This window comes from Coturnix japonica, chromosome 1 (genome assembly GCF_054131305.1).
Source record: "Coturnix japonica strain WE chromosome 1, WE-NBRP24, whole genome shotgun sequence".
In the NCBI taxonomy this organism is placed as follows: Eukaryota; Metazoa; Chordata; class Aves; order Galliformes; family Phasianidae; genus Coturnix; species Coturnix japonica.
In genome coordinates, this window is record NC_140663.1 from 153,182,317 (window position 1) to 153,197,388 (window position 15,072).

At 41.6% G+C, this 15,072-nt stretch overlaps 1 protein-coding gene across 5 annotated transcripts in view; it reads right to left on the minus strand.

Annotated features, from left to right (window-relative positions):
* LCP1 (lymphocyte cytosolic protein 1) overlaps positions 1–15,072 on the minus strand; it is a 37,728-nt gene that overhangs the window by 18,676 nt on the left and 3,980 nt on the right. For 2 of the 5 annotated variants that reach the window (XM_032442094.2, XM_085536144.1), the window contains exon 2: positions 8,872–9,007. The exons of 1 other annotated variant lie outside the window; for it this stretch is intronic. In XM_032442094.2, coding sequence (XP_032297985.2) covers positions 8,872–8,889 — 18 coding nt within the window. In that variant the 5' untranslated portion in view covers positions 8,890–9,007. Of the gene's footprint in view, positions 1–5,693; positions 5,927–8,871; positions 9,008–15,072 lie in introns of those variants that run through there. 2 more of the 5 variants (XM_015851778.3, XM_085536142.1) reach the window with 2 other exon arrangements.

Consider the following 15,072-nt stretch of genomic DNA (forward strand, 5'->3'; position numbering starts at 1 on the left):
GAGGGCATTCAACAGCTCTAGGTAAATGACCCAGTTACTGATAATGCACAAGGTACTGCAAGAAGATGGTACACATCTCTGATCCAAACTGTTTGCAAATCAGTGCAAGACAGACGCAGAGAAAAGGTGCAGAAAATGATATACAAGCAAAGGAGTACATGTGGATATGAAGAGCAATGTGAACAAGTTGAAACAGCTTCTTTCAAGGAGCAAAGGGAATACTGGCTGATGAAAAATGGGTGATGTTCCTATTTGCCACAGAGTAAGCCCACTGTTGCAGCATTACATTTCACAAACATACACGTAGGTACTCAGAATCAATGTAACTGTGAGGTTTGTGTCAATAAAGTTGAATAAATGACTACTATCCAGTCATTTTATACTATCATGGCTTTATTTCATTAATGCTCTAGCACTGTCTTAGTAATACAGTCCCCTCTAAATAGCTGGAGAGTGATCAGATAAAGGTTTACATGTTTTCCCTGTCATAGAATTTCCCTACTTTGTTTTGCCTTCTTCTTTTCAGACTTGCTTTTTGACAGTGATGTAACATCGAGAAATTGCCTCTTGCAAAATACAGCTTTAGAATTGCATGGGGAAGCAGAAGATGGTGCTCGCTTCAACTCTCGTGCTCAAAATTGTGTAATCTACCTTATTACAGTTCACAGCTCCAGCTCCAGCCCTTTACTCTTCTTGTCCCATCCACAAATTCAGCTTCCAAATGTCTGCCTTTCTATAAGGGTTGGGGAGCACTTCCCCAGCTCTTGCTTTTCTAGCTGATTTCAGAGCCGTGACCTGTAACCTTCTCACGTACAGCCCACCTTGAACAATGCCAAGAGCAGGTGGAAATAAAAGACGTGCCCCTAGAGTCGCCTAGAAGCTCAAGATAGATTTGAAACATCAGATCTAAGGAAATAGGGACTATCTTGAACATATCTGTTATTTGCCCCATTCTTGCATCCTTGAGACACTTCTCATTTCTATTTGTTCATGGGAATATCACTAATAGGACTTCCCAGAAATATTTCCTTCTATCGTTTTCTCACAAGGTTCTGCAAACAAGTCCATATATCCCCTAACATTGCTACCACCTCTTTTCATGCATTTCTGTTCATATCATGTGTCTGAATCAGTGTTTCCTAAGCATGGAAGGACCAAGGAGGAGACAAGAGAGATCTATGAGTGAGGCTCTTTTAAATGTTTTCCTTCTGGTGAAAAGTGTTGACATCCTTGGCCTCATCAGGGAGTGAAAAAAAGAGAAATTACTCCGTGGATCTCATGCTGAAAGAAGAATCAATGTTATAACCACAACAGCGTAACCTAGAACTTCCTCAATTTTAAAGTTTCATCTTGCACTCACTGGCCAAAATGAACACCTTTAACTAAAATGACAGAAGAAAAATCATCTTGTTGACAATCAACAAACTCTTTTGCATAATTCAGAAGAGTTTATCTCACAGTGTAGCTTCAAGTTCTTTGCCTGTGTTACCATCATGCACATCTTTCATGTATTGATTAGTACCTATTGTTATTCCAGCTCTGAGTAAAACAAAGTGCTTGTATCCCTGCACCAGCAGGGTGAACCATAACACACCCACAGCCAAGCAGCATAGCAAGGTTAACAGAATTCTCCAGGTTGGACGTTAGAAAAAACTTCTTTACAGAAAGGGTAGTTAAGTACTGGAATTGGCTCCCCAGGGAGGTGGTTGAGTCACCATCCCTGGATGTGTTTAAGAGCCGTTTGGATGTGGTACTCAGGGATAGGATTTAGCAGAAGGTTGTTAGAGTTAGGTGCTGGTTAGGCTGTGATTGGACCTGATGATCTTTAAGGTCTTTTCCAGCCTGGGTAATTCAATGATCAACATTCCATGATCAGCTCCAGCTTAAACAAACAGTCACATTGGTGCCTTCTACTGTAGACTGGTGTTACAGCTTCCACCCAGATTGCCTAGATACTTATTTGTGATAGTTTTTTCTCTGCTAGTGATGTACAATAAAAACCAGAATCAGTTTTGTTTTCAATTTCCTGAACAATACTGAAAGAAATTACAAATCCTAAGGTAAAAACATACTTGGGTCTATTAGCAGCATGTGATTTATTCAAATTGTCACAGTGGTTTCCATCTGGATAGGATCTTACTTTTGGAATACAAACAGGAATCTTTGTGAAGCTGTGGCAAATACTTCCTCTCTGATATTTGTTAGGAGTTCCCAATTCAGCCTATACTAAATGACAATCTCTGCCTCAAAGGTATTGTAAAAAACGAGTAACTGCAGCAGAAAAAATCTCACCATGAATACAGCTGCTGAGATTGTTGAGCTTCAGATATTTTATTTCATGCAGAATTTGAAGAAGCACAGAGAAAAGACATTTGTCACTGTTTAGAAAGCAACTTGGTGATGCTCCATGAGTTATTCTCTTAATGTTCTGTTTTATAAAGCACCTGGATCCTAAATCAAACATGAATCAACAGGCCATAGGAAGGAAAAATCCACAGAGCTTGCAGAGGAAAAGAGAACTCTTTCCAATATGTCACCCAGCAGCAGAGAACGCTCGTCCTTCATGGAAATTAAGGCCTGAGGACACAGAGCGGTGAAGCCATAAATACTGTCCTCTTGCAACACACCAGGGAGATGCAGTACATGTGTATATTGTTTTTTTTACATCAAAGCCTGCAAATCTCTTCTTAATTAAGAAAAAATATTGATCTAGTAGACTTTTACATTTTTTGTTGAGTCACTTGTCTTTTCCATCCCTTTACCAGTACAGCCTAGCTATGTTATAAGGGGAAAAAAAATGGGAATTCCATAAAAATAGGAACATTTTGACTTCTGAAAGCTTTGTGTGATTTTTTTCTTCCCCTTTTTTTGTTGTTTTTAACCCAAGCCATGATGAGAAACAGCTTGTCTCTCAGCAGATTTCCTATTTGGAATAGAAAGCCCTGATCTGCCTGGCCTCAACTTTACCCACTATGGTGAAGCATCTCCAGGTACACAGAGTTACTCTATGCCTTCCCTACCATGACCAGGGTTTCAGACAAGGCACAAAACCCTGGAGCAGACAGTTATAAACCTCTCTTCCTGTTCCTGTGATGTAGTCATACCACAAACCCATGGCATAAGGTCTGGTCACAAAGTCCTGACTCAGTTCCAGATGTCCTGCAAGAGCTGTGTCTGACACAAGACAAGGAGACCACAGCTGATATTTCCAGCTCCCTGGCAGGAAAGCAGTTCCTCTGTGCAAGGAAAATATTAAAAACATGTTCCCAACATAAAAAGTAGATGGATATATATTTTTAGATGATTCCACCTCAATTCACTGAACTTGCACTGGGCAACTGCATCAGCAAATGGAGCAAGTAGAGGCAGAGTCCTCTTGTGTCCATTCCCCCTGAACAATATCTTATCATAGAATCACAGAATCTTTAAGGCTGGAAAGATCTCTAAGACCATCTAGTCCAACCATCCGCATACCACCAATACTGCCCACTGAGCACATCACTCAGTGCCACTCCTCACAGTTCTTGAACACCTCCAGGGATGGTGACTCCACCATCTCCCTGGGCAGCCTGTGCCACTGCCTCACCACTATTTAGGAGAAGAAATTTTTCCTACCATCCTACTTTCCTACGGGTTTGATACAACCTGAACCTCCCCTTGACTTTTTGTTGTGCTCCTTGAGCCCCAAACATCCTCCACTTGTCTCACCCATTCCTCCCCCTGGGCTCTGCCTCTGCATTAGAAGCCCCACTTATCAATCATTACCACTTCCCAGTAACCTATCACAGCAAGCAATTTTCAAGCAGGCTGAGCGAAACCAGTGCAATCCCCCACGTGGTTTATTCTCTGTTCTGCAGCTTTCCCCTTTGATGATTGAAAAGATGCACAGAGCAACCAATGCATCCTACAACACAGCTGGATTCAGGATGCTGGATGCATTTCAAGTTTTCTTCATACATATTTTTCATTTTGATAAGTATTTTACACTTTGTATCAGCATTTCACTGGAGTCTGCTGCTTTGCATGAAAGGATTAGAGTATGAAAATCAGCTACATTTCTGAATGTGCTGTATTTTCTTGACCTCTTCTCCTCCACATTACTCAATGTGCATAATACAATGATATGGCATGGATAGCAGGTTTTGTGGGTAGGGAGGAAGAACAAACACCACTGGACTCGTTTAAATATCACAAGTTGTATAGAGGACCTCATCATGCCCATTCCTGCAGGCATTCAAGGCCAGGCTGGATGTGGCTCTGGGCAGCCTGGTCTGGTGGTTGGTGACCCTGCACATAGCAGGGGGGTTGGAACTCAATGATCACTGTGGTCCTTTTCAACCCAGGCCATTCTATGATTCTATGATCATTTACAACTATAACAGAAGTGTGAGTCCAGACTCACACTAGATGCAACTGAGGAAACACTTCAAAACCACAGCATAATACAACCCCTGCTCCCTCTTCTAATCTACTTTGTGCACATTTTCCTTAGTTAAACAAAGCTGGGCTCCACAGTCAGGATTGAAGCAGAAATCCCCACAGTAGCTATCAGCAGGCAGGCAGGTACTTCCCAGTCCTTCCTGGTTCTAGCATTCACATTTTGGTGGAGTTTCCCACCATGGAGGGGATTTCCCCTCCTCCTCTCTGCCCAGAAGAGCCACATCCCCAGGCCTCCGCAGCCTTTCCAGTGCCATCTTGGGAGGGTGAACTGCTTCATATCGGAGTTTCTCCAAACAAGAGATTTCAGGGCATGATCTGTTTCTATCAAGGCAATCAAACAGCCTTCTCCTGAGCACCCTCCACATCTCTGGCCACACTATCTAATCTGCCTTTTACTGGGGGTAATCTTCACTTGGGATCCACAGCAGTGAGGGGTTACTCAAGCAAGAACTGTCTAAACTAACAAAAAAATACCCTGTTTGTTTGAAAAGTCAAGTTGCTTGCGGGCTTATGGGTCAGTTTACAGTGTTCTGGCCAAATTTACATACTGAGGAACAAAAACATATACCTACAGCTCTTACAGAGCAAAAATGTAAGACCAAATATTCCTGTTCTCAATAGCATTTTTGTAGTCATTTGCAAGTCAAAGTTCATCTACAGCCCAAGCTGAAATCCCAAAGAAGTCACAGGATAAGTCTGACCAACTTCAACCATCAAGACATTAAAAGGCAGATACAATGTCAGGATCAATCCATATTACTGCTTTTTTATTTGTTTTTCTTTTTAAAGCAGAAATCTCTATTATAATCAGGATCCCAATTAATCAGTTTTATTTATTCTCTGGAGAGCAAAACTACGCTTGTAACAGCCTACAAAGAATGTCCTCACAGGCAGCAGAGCACAATGTAAATAAAACTAGCTGAAATACACCAGGTTTATGAGTGGATGTTTTTCATCACTGGAGTTAGAATCACCCTTTTACAGGGATCCACTAAACAACAGCTTACTTCTTCCCATCCTGCCAACTAATCCTATCATTCAAAGGCAACCACCCCACTCAAACACTGCTCAACTACATCCACCCAATATCCTGAAGGTCCTTATGAAGGCTCTGCATGAGACAACTAGAAAATGCTTCACACACAAAGCAAACTCATACTCCTTCATGGCAACCACAATTTCCTGTTCAGTTCAACTGCCTGCACGCTCAGTGAGGGCAGCTTGTTGAAAAACAGCAGGTGCTGTGCTCTTACCTCCCAGGCTCACGCTTGTAGGTCCCAACTAGTGGAACAAGTGCTCGTCAGCTGCAAGTCCAATAGAAAGGGAAGTTCTTCTTAAAAAAAAATAAGACTTACTGTGGGATGGTAAGCTGCAAAGTGGATGTTGAAACGGGTTGCTGCACGCCAAGCAAATCTGCAGAGCAACTTGAGCCCAAGAGTGCAAGCCCAAGACTGAGCCCTGTGGAGGAAGTGGCGGGTAACAAAACGTCATAGATGAAATAGATGATTTTGTCTTTATAAGGAAATTTAGCATTCTCTGGTCTTCCTCACCACCTCCTCATAATTTTACCTCTCTTCTGTTTCTTTCTCTTTCACTGACTGCACGCGTGCACACACGCAATTTTACTCCTTCTCTCCTTTGCAATAAAATCAGACATGTTTTAGCTTCGACATCTGCAGTCCTACTCCCTGCAGTCACAGCAATGTTGGCTGTGAAGCAACTAGGAATAGGATGAGAGGGAATGGCTACAAGTAGTGCCAGGGGAGACTCATATTGGATGTTAGGAAAAATTTCTTCTATGAAAGAGAGGTGATGTCCTGGAACAGGCTGCACAGAGAGGTGGGTAAGTTAACGTCCCTGGAGGTGTTCAAGAAACATTTAGCTGTTGTACCAAGGGACAGCGGTTTAGTGGGGAAATACTGGCAGGTGGATGGTTGGACTGGATGATCTTGGAGGTCTTTTCCAGACTTGGTGGTTCAGTGATTCTATGGTAGTGTCTCCAAGGATGGAGACTCCTCAGCACCTCTGTGCAACCTCTACCAACATTTGACTGCACTTGCTGTGAACACTTTTTTCCTTGCATGCAGCTGGAATTTCCCTTGTTGCAGGTTGTTGCTTTTTATTCTCATGGTACACTTCTAAAATAAAGTCTGTTTCAGTCTTCTCTATCAGCTCCAGTTAGGTAGGTACAAGAAAGTGTCTCTCAGCTTTCTCCTTGAACAAGACTTCTCCACCTCTCCTCATACTTCATGTGCTGCTGCCCTTAGCTATGCTGGTGTCCAAAGATCTTGTGCTGGAAGGCATCACACAGGACGCAGCACTCACTGAGCTCACAACTGGCACTGACTTCAAGGACACATTTCCCAGATACACAGAGGGTCAAACACAAAAGCATTAAATATGGATGCAAACACAAGTTGTCTTTCAATGCTGATGAAAGAAGAGCATTAAGAGAACTGAAAATATAACATCAAAAGACAAAAGTGATTCATTGACCCATGGGGATTTTAAGAAGTGTTCAACATTAACAGAAAAATTCCCACTACTTTCCACAGGTTGAAGAATGATCCTTCACCTTTTTTATATAACTTCTGTTTTAACTTTTACCTTTGCAAATACACAGCTGAAAAAAGAACCAAATTGAGTAGATTTATGTAGTCAGGATTCACTATACGAGCCGGACCATCAGCTACATGATAATGTATGGGACTTCAGGAAAACCCTCTCATGAACAAAATCCCCATACTTATGATCCCATCCTTGAAGCACACATAGATTTACTGTATTGAAACATATTGAAGGTATTTCTGATAGCATTCTGATAGCATGTCCATTAGAAAAATAAATGCCCAGTTATCTCTTTGATATTCTCACAGTGATTCTGTACAGAAATCACCTGTATATTTTCCAGTTTCTTCTGTCCCTGAACAGTTCTGTTGTAACTTGAGCAGCAAATCCTTATACACAGCGTGGGAAGGATTTCCATGATGTAAATGTGAAGACTGGGGATGGTGTTTTAAATTGGCTTTCAAGTTAATACAACACCACTTTGGCTTCTTGTTATTTGACAAGGTATTCCTCTATTGCATTTCATTATGTGCATTTCATTATCTGCATCCTCTATTGCATTTCATTATGTGACAGACTGTGCCACAGCTCTTCTTCCTCCTTCCTTTTCTAGGATGTTTAACACCAGCCTGGTAAGTGTTTGTCCCAACTTTCTTCTTATAGGCTTTTTAAAAATCCCTAATGATTTCTGCTGCTCTCCAAAGCATCTCCTTGAATGCTGCAACACAGGGAAGAGGACACCAAATTCCAGGCCATTATTTGGTATTTCACTGCTTGCTTTAAATGTAACATATAACTTGCACAGGAAAACCAGAGGTAGGTGTTTCCTTACCAGAGATGTTTGCAATATCCTCTCTTGGGTTATTTGAGTTTACATAGAAGGTAGATGAGAAACTCAGATTTTCCTCTCAAATGTGTGTAAGTTTCTATTAATCTTAGAATGCACTCAGTTCTGTGTGTTCAGTGTACTGCATTGATTAATACCAGCATGTCCCAATATGCACCACCTAAACAATGCTCGGAGATGCAAGTTCAGTGGGGAGAGGATTTAAAAGGATTTAAAAGGAAGTACAAAATAAAGATTTTGAGGCACTTGTCATGTGGACCATGAATCCTTTCCCATTTTTCTGCCTTATTTCAAGGCCTTCTGGGGTGTCTCTGTGTACTCCCAATAATGCTGTTTCACCAAGCGGCATTAAGCTTAAGTATTCTTTGCACACAACTCCAGCTGAAGTTCTGGCACAATACCCTATTTAAATTCTGCACCGTGAGCCATCAGACAAATAACAATTTCAATGGGCAGCACTGAATTACATTTAGCTGGTGGGATGCAGCAATCAACTCCAGCCTGCAAGTGGTTGATTCATACCCGTGTAATGTTCATTTGTGGCACTGAGGACAATGTATGACTATAGGACAGGATATAACAACAGGCTCTCTAGTGTAATCTCTTACACAGGGCAGAATGCTGCAGGCAATCATTGTAGTATCAGTTTTAGAAGAGTTATTAATCCTAACTCTTCAGTATAAGTAGTGTGTATTTTGTAATAAGGCACGCTTACGGTTAGCAAGACAAGCTGGTGTCACAATAGGATGTGCTGCAATACTGAGTTCAATGTCCATTGCTGTCCCATGCTTAAAAACAAAATATGGCTGATCAACAGTCACACTTTGTGTGAACAAGCATCCCCAGCAGAGGACTGAGAAGGGATCTGCCCCAGGCAACAGTCTCCTGGTAGGAATCAAGAAAGGATATTCCTGCAATAGCCTTTTCTGCCTTTTTCCAGGCTGCTTCTACATCAGTTTCTCCAAAAGTCATGCTTTATAAAATCACATGGTCACATAATGCAATGCCTTCCTCACCTCTGCTGATGCAGTCATGGATTGTATACACGCTGTCCGTGCAATAAAATGTACAGGATGGAAAGCGTGTGGTGTGGAGAAGAGTGGGGATAGGCACACAGATCTTCACAGATGTCAGTGGAAGGTTCCCATGGACCTGCAAAAAGTCTTTGTTTGAATGACACAGTTTTAACTGAACCCAGAGCCTCACTGTCTGTGAAAAAATAGGGCAAATCAAAATTAAATGAAATTATTTAATAAGTGATCTAATTTAGAGAAGCATTATCTTACTGTCATAAAAATACAAAGGACCCAGTCCAATTCCCACTGCATTTCAGTGCACATCTGAGTTACAGCTTTGTTCAGTGTGACCCTGTTCTTGTCCCTGCTAAAGTTGGTGTCGCTTCCTGCAGCCACTAGTGATTACAGCACTGGCATGTCTGCTTTGTTTCTGAAAGCAGACCCTAAGAACTGTATCCCACCTGCCTAAAAAAGTCCTGAGAATGCAAAGTAATGATGGGTGAAACCACTGAACTTATCACAGTATGGATCCTGGGAGTATTTTTTTTGGGGGGGGGGGATGTATATCACAATACCAGAAAATCTCGGTGCAATAACAGCATCTTACTGTCTCAGCTTGTTCAAGGAATGAGTAGGGCAGAGTCACTTCACCTCCAGATAGAGCAATGTGCCACCATAACTCCCTTCCCTGGTATATGGGATCTCCAGCACCTCTGTGCCAGGGCCCACCTACAGCCATGTCCCTGTTGTAACAGCCAAGAAACAGCAGTGACATGCTGCATGGAGCAACATCTAGACTTGTACACTGGCCCACGGAGAGATGGAGGCATGTAAAAAGAAGTTATTTCATATAGAGAAGGGCATTTTTTTTGCTGGGGTCATTCCAAGAATGAGCAGCTTTCCATACTTTACTCTTTTCCCTATACCTGGACACAAGAGTAACCAGGATGATTCTGCATGCTTGTGCAGCTTCCAGTTTTCAAACTCCTAACTCTGGCTTTGAGTCTTCTAAGGAAATCTTTACTTTGGTTTCAATGACAAGTTGCACTGCTTGGTAATCCAGATGAGTTATACAGATCGAGGATGATATGGGTAGACAGTTTCCACAAAGCAAAGCAAAAGATCACTCCTAAAGAGGGAGTACAACCAACCTACAAAGAGTTACGCTCCCCTGAATGTATGTGGGGGACCTAGAAGAGGATACTGTCTGTTGGCAGAGTAGGCCATACAGTTATCAATCGTGATAGAGCAGATATCTCCAAGGCTAGGGGTGAAATCTGGGCTGTGAGTTTTGGTACCAAAGTGGAAAATCATTTGCTCCAAAGAGATCCTTTACACTGAAGCAGGAGATCTGTGTCTGAAGGTTTTACTTAGGGCCAAGCCCCAGGCACTTGTGCTAAGAGCTCAGTCTTACTTACAAGACACAAAGAACAAGATTGATTTCCCGCAGGCAGTTTGAACTTTGAGCGAGAGGCATTTATGCGAGTGAAAAATGAAGTAGCAAAGAAAAAAAACTCCTGTAAAACGAAAGCAATAATAAATAAGTAACATGAAAGCGTACACCCCAATACAAATTTTATAGGCTACACCCAGCCATGAATTATTGAGCAGAACTATCCATTTGTTGCAATAGGGAGTACTAGTGAAATATTAATAACAGCGTAAAGGCTAATCTTGTGTTTATACTTGGTGTGGGAGAAAGAATGGGTCAGAAAAGTCTGGCCATTATTAACACAAAAAAGAGCAATAAGGACAGTGGTTTATCATGGATTTTAAGTAGAAGAAAAGAACTAATGCTCCTCAGGCTGTCATGGAAAAATGATGGATCCTCGTGTCTTATACAGGGATCGACATTGACTCTACAAGCTGATAAACCCAGCTCCAGAAGGATAAGGGTTCACAAGTGGCATTCACTAATACTATTGCAACAATACTGACTCTCTCGATTCTGTTTTTACTACTCTGAAAAGCAGAGTGTCAGCTAAATCCTGACTTTCCCTGGTTTCTAAGCTGCTGTGTTTCAGGAAATATTTCATCTTCATGATTGGGAGAAATGAGTGAATATGGGATTTCAGCGGCTCAGAGGCTTGCAGAAGTAAAAAGTATGGAGAAGCAGAAGGAAAACAAATGCTTTATTTTAAATTATAATTATTGTGACAGTTGTTTTGCAAAGCTGGGAGGAAATAAAGCCGTGATTTTTAAGCATCTGAATCACACAAAGGCTGTCTCACAGTTAAGCAACCTTCTTTATTTGTTAGACTTCTAGTCTCAATGTCACCTCCTGGTGGCTTTGGCACTGCAGCACAACGGGCTTCCCTGCACTCCCTCCCTTTCCTGCTCTGGGAGCAAAGGCAATTCCACCGCCAGAATTCAAGTACCCACTTTCTGCTGCAAAGGCAGGGGGAAAATAAACACAATTACAGATGAATCTGCTCTCTAGAACAAGTTCTCCACCAGCAGCTTTTTGCCAAGGGTCTTAGAAAAGAGGGATGTGGTTTGCTTTGGATCCAGAAAGAAACCTGCACATGAACACTTACACAACAGAATGAAATCTTCTGTGCACACAGGCATGCTTGCAAGCATATCTTCGTGTATACTCTGTCATTATACTTTGATTTTAAATTCTTTTAAGTGTTGGAAAACTCACCTTCATAAACCATTTGTTTTGCTGTTGGCTTGTTTTTCATTTTTTTTCGCTCAGCTTCTTTAAAAATCATATTGCTGTATTTCTTCCTCTTTTGTTTTACACATTTCTCTTTATTCTCTCATTTTCTCTTTGCCCATTTTCTGTATTTTTTTTTTCATTCTCTCCCTTCCTCCTGCCATTTCCTCACTCCTCCTGATTCCTACCCTACCAGTTCCTATTTACTTGCTCCCACACCAACATTCTTCTTACTGTTTCTTTGAGCATTCGGTTCACAAGCCCCACTTCTCACATGCATTTTCCAAGCCTGGAGTCACTGGCCCCAAATTCTGCACTGAAACTGCCACAAGATGCTCTTCAGAAACTCCTCAGTGTAGTTACTGGTTCCCTATCTGCTGAGGAAGTTTGCTTTCCCCAGGAGGAACTTGCTGTGTTTCTCCAGCACATACCAAAAAAAACAACCCAACTCCTACAAAATCTGGACAGCAAATGCCTGACCCATGGGGTTTCATTTCCAGTCTCATTGCAGTTGTGCTCAGAGCAGGCTCTGCTCCCAGCTCAGCGTCAGGGGCTCACCACCATTCTGTGGGGCAAAGATGAAGGTCACTGCTAGGTTGAGGCTGCAGGATGACAAAAATATTGTTGAATCCAACAAACTTGTACCTGCTGCATCCTTATTTTTGGGAAAATGTTATTCTCTTTCCTGACAAATCTGGTCCCAGTTTTTGTGGTGTTTTGTTTTTTTTTAAATTATTATTTTATTTTATTTTTAAATGGTGTTTAAGAAAATCTGAGTTATGGTTTATATTGGCTGAACATGAGCCAGCAGTGTGGCCAGGTGGCCAAGAAGGCCAACAGCATCTTGGCTTGTATCAGAAACAGTGCAGACAGCAGCAGCAGGGAAATGATCCTGTACTCAACTCTGGTGAGGCTGAACCTCGAGTACTGTGTTCAGTTTTGGACCCCTCACTACAAGAAAGGCACTGAGGCCCTGATGTGTGTCCAGAGAAAGGCAATAAACCTGCGAGAGGTCTGGAGCACATCTTATAAGGAGCAGCTGAGGGAACGGGGATTATTGAGTCTGGAGAAGAAGAGGCTCAGGGGAGAACTTATAGCTCTCTACAGTGCCTGAGACTGTGACAAAGTGGGGGTTGGCATCTTCTCCCAAGTAACAGTGACTGGATGAGAGGGAATGGCCTTAAGTTGCACCATCTTTCCAACAGGTCTTCCAAGCAACACTTAGAAAATTAGTGAGCACTTAAGGAAAGGCTGCACTCTTCTGACCATCATTTCTTGGAAATACCCCCACAACATTGGTTATGTGCACCTAATGCAAATGTGGGAGTTTTGAAATCCCACCTTACACAAACTAGTTCAAAAGCTGGTAGCAACCGAGCTGTAGTTGACTAATGCATTTTAATTCTAGTGTATAAAAATATACATATTATATATATATATACACCTATATGTGCATATCCACAAGAGTGATAACTCATGGTCTGAAACAGTGGTTTAGCCACTGGCCATTCCATCCTCTCCCAAAATTCTGCTTGCCCAAAACTTTCCACTTGTTTGTGTGGGACTTGCAATTATGAAAGTAGATTTTGATGAAGCTTGGGTATTGGGATGCAAATGAGAACTACACACAAAGGCAAATGCATAGCTGTTCAGCAAGGCTAGACAGGAAGGTGATCTGAAAATCAGTGTGAAGTGATAGTCTTCATTGGAGGGGTGTTTTTAAGTTGGCTTGAAAAATGAATGCATGTAGTATCACCAGTGATAAATGAAATGAAAAGTAGGCAGGAGATGGCAGCCTTTAAAATATTTTAATTCCTCCTGGTACCAGAAATCAGATGAAAAACATGTCAGCTATCCACTTATATACAGGAGATTGAAGACGAGTCTAAAGAACCTTTAGCACGAACATTTTCTTTCTCTGACTATAACCCTTTCTCATTTTCTGCCAACTACCTCTTTCTGACACAGCGATTTGTCTGAGGCGAGCAGAAGATAAAAGAACTTTATTCGTAACATAAAAATCACAGAACTGACTACTGGCCCATCCTGTAACATGGATACCATCGTAAAAGGCACAGAACACTACTTCCCCCTTGCAGGACTTTTAACTATTTGTCCCAAACATCCTGTATATATTGACACTTTCAGTATGATGTAAAAACCAGCAACTTCTGCAGATCTCAGTGACATGCCTATGAAAGGCAGTTTCTTTTTAAAGAGTTTACGGTCAGTGCTATTTCTGAAGAACAGTATTTGGTGAGAACAGGAGACCCACAGAGGATGACAACCTCGCTTCATCAGGAAGGGAATAGCACAGTGTTAACTTCTCTGCCCTGATGTATCCTCACACCACCCATGAGGACCAACTATTGTATGAGCTTACAGGCAGAAGATGCCCCAGGCTCATCACTTGATGGCACCTAAGCTCTCCCATCAGGTAAAAAGGAAGAGCACCGCACTCTTATACTGCATTAACCCCACCAGCCCACTTGTTAGGCTTTGGGTCTACTGGTGAGGATGTTTTCCAATGATTTTAGACATTTAGCAAGGGAAGTGCAGTCAATGTTTTTGTCCAAATCCACTCAAACTGGTAGATAACAATCTATACAGCAGTGTCTTAGTCCTAGGAGTAACTGCATAGGTGTTACTAGAAAGTATCTGGTGAGGATGAATCTCTCCTAATGAACAGAGCCCAAGCCACTGGGAGAGCACACCCAGAAATGGCAAGTTGAGTGCTTTTTTAATGCAGAACTGCTAAGAGAAACAAAGGGTTTTTTTAAAGGAACACTTGAACTACTTCATGTTATTCATCAGTAAAATTATACGTTCTGAGATTGCAGCCTATTGCTCACCTTTGTTTTAATCACAGCTCTGATTAGTGTTGTTCATTAAAGCCAAGCTGATCAAATCACAAACATGCAAATGACCTCTCTGTACCTGCAAAACTTCATTCAAGTATCTTGTGTAATCTTTGCCATTTCTTGAGTGAAAACTCACAAACGATGAGGTTGAGACATGGAAGACTTAAAAGAAGAGACTTTCAGAAAGCCTAATGCATTTTGCTCTCTGGGACCTTACAGAGTACAGCTTTCTGACAGCAAACGATCAGCGTTTTACAGAGACTTCTCTGTTTTTACTTCCCTGTCTTAAACTGGGTACTGTAAAAGCCACAATTTGTTTTGAAAACTCTGACCCGGATACACAAGTGAGAAAAAAAAATGAGGCCATAAAACCAGCAAATATATGTAAGAGGGAAGAATCAACGATAGTTTGCCAAACTTAACCAGTAAGCACCAGTTAAATTTTCAAGCATTTGTATTGCATGAGTAAAATACCACAATCTGTTCTTAATGTTTCTCCTTACAGCATATCAGCAAGTCACCGTGGTATACAACCAGGCATAAATGCTTTAAATTTTATTGACACTTAGGAGCACAGATGCTTTCAAATTTTCAAAAAGGCTATAAAGCTTGAATTGATGTTTCAACATATGGCTTAAGTGATTTATTTTCTTGTAAATGCTAAGAAGTGTTTACCTA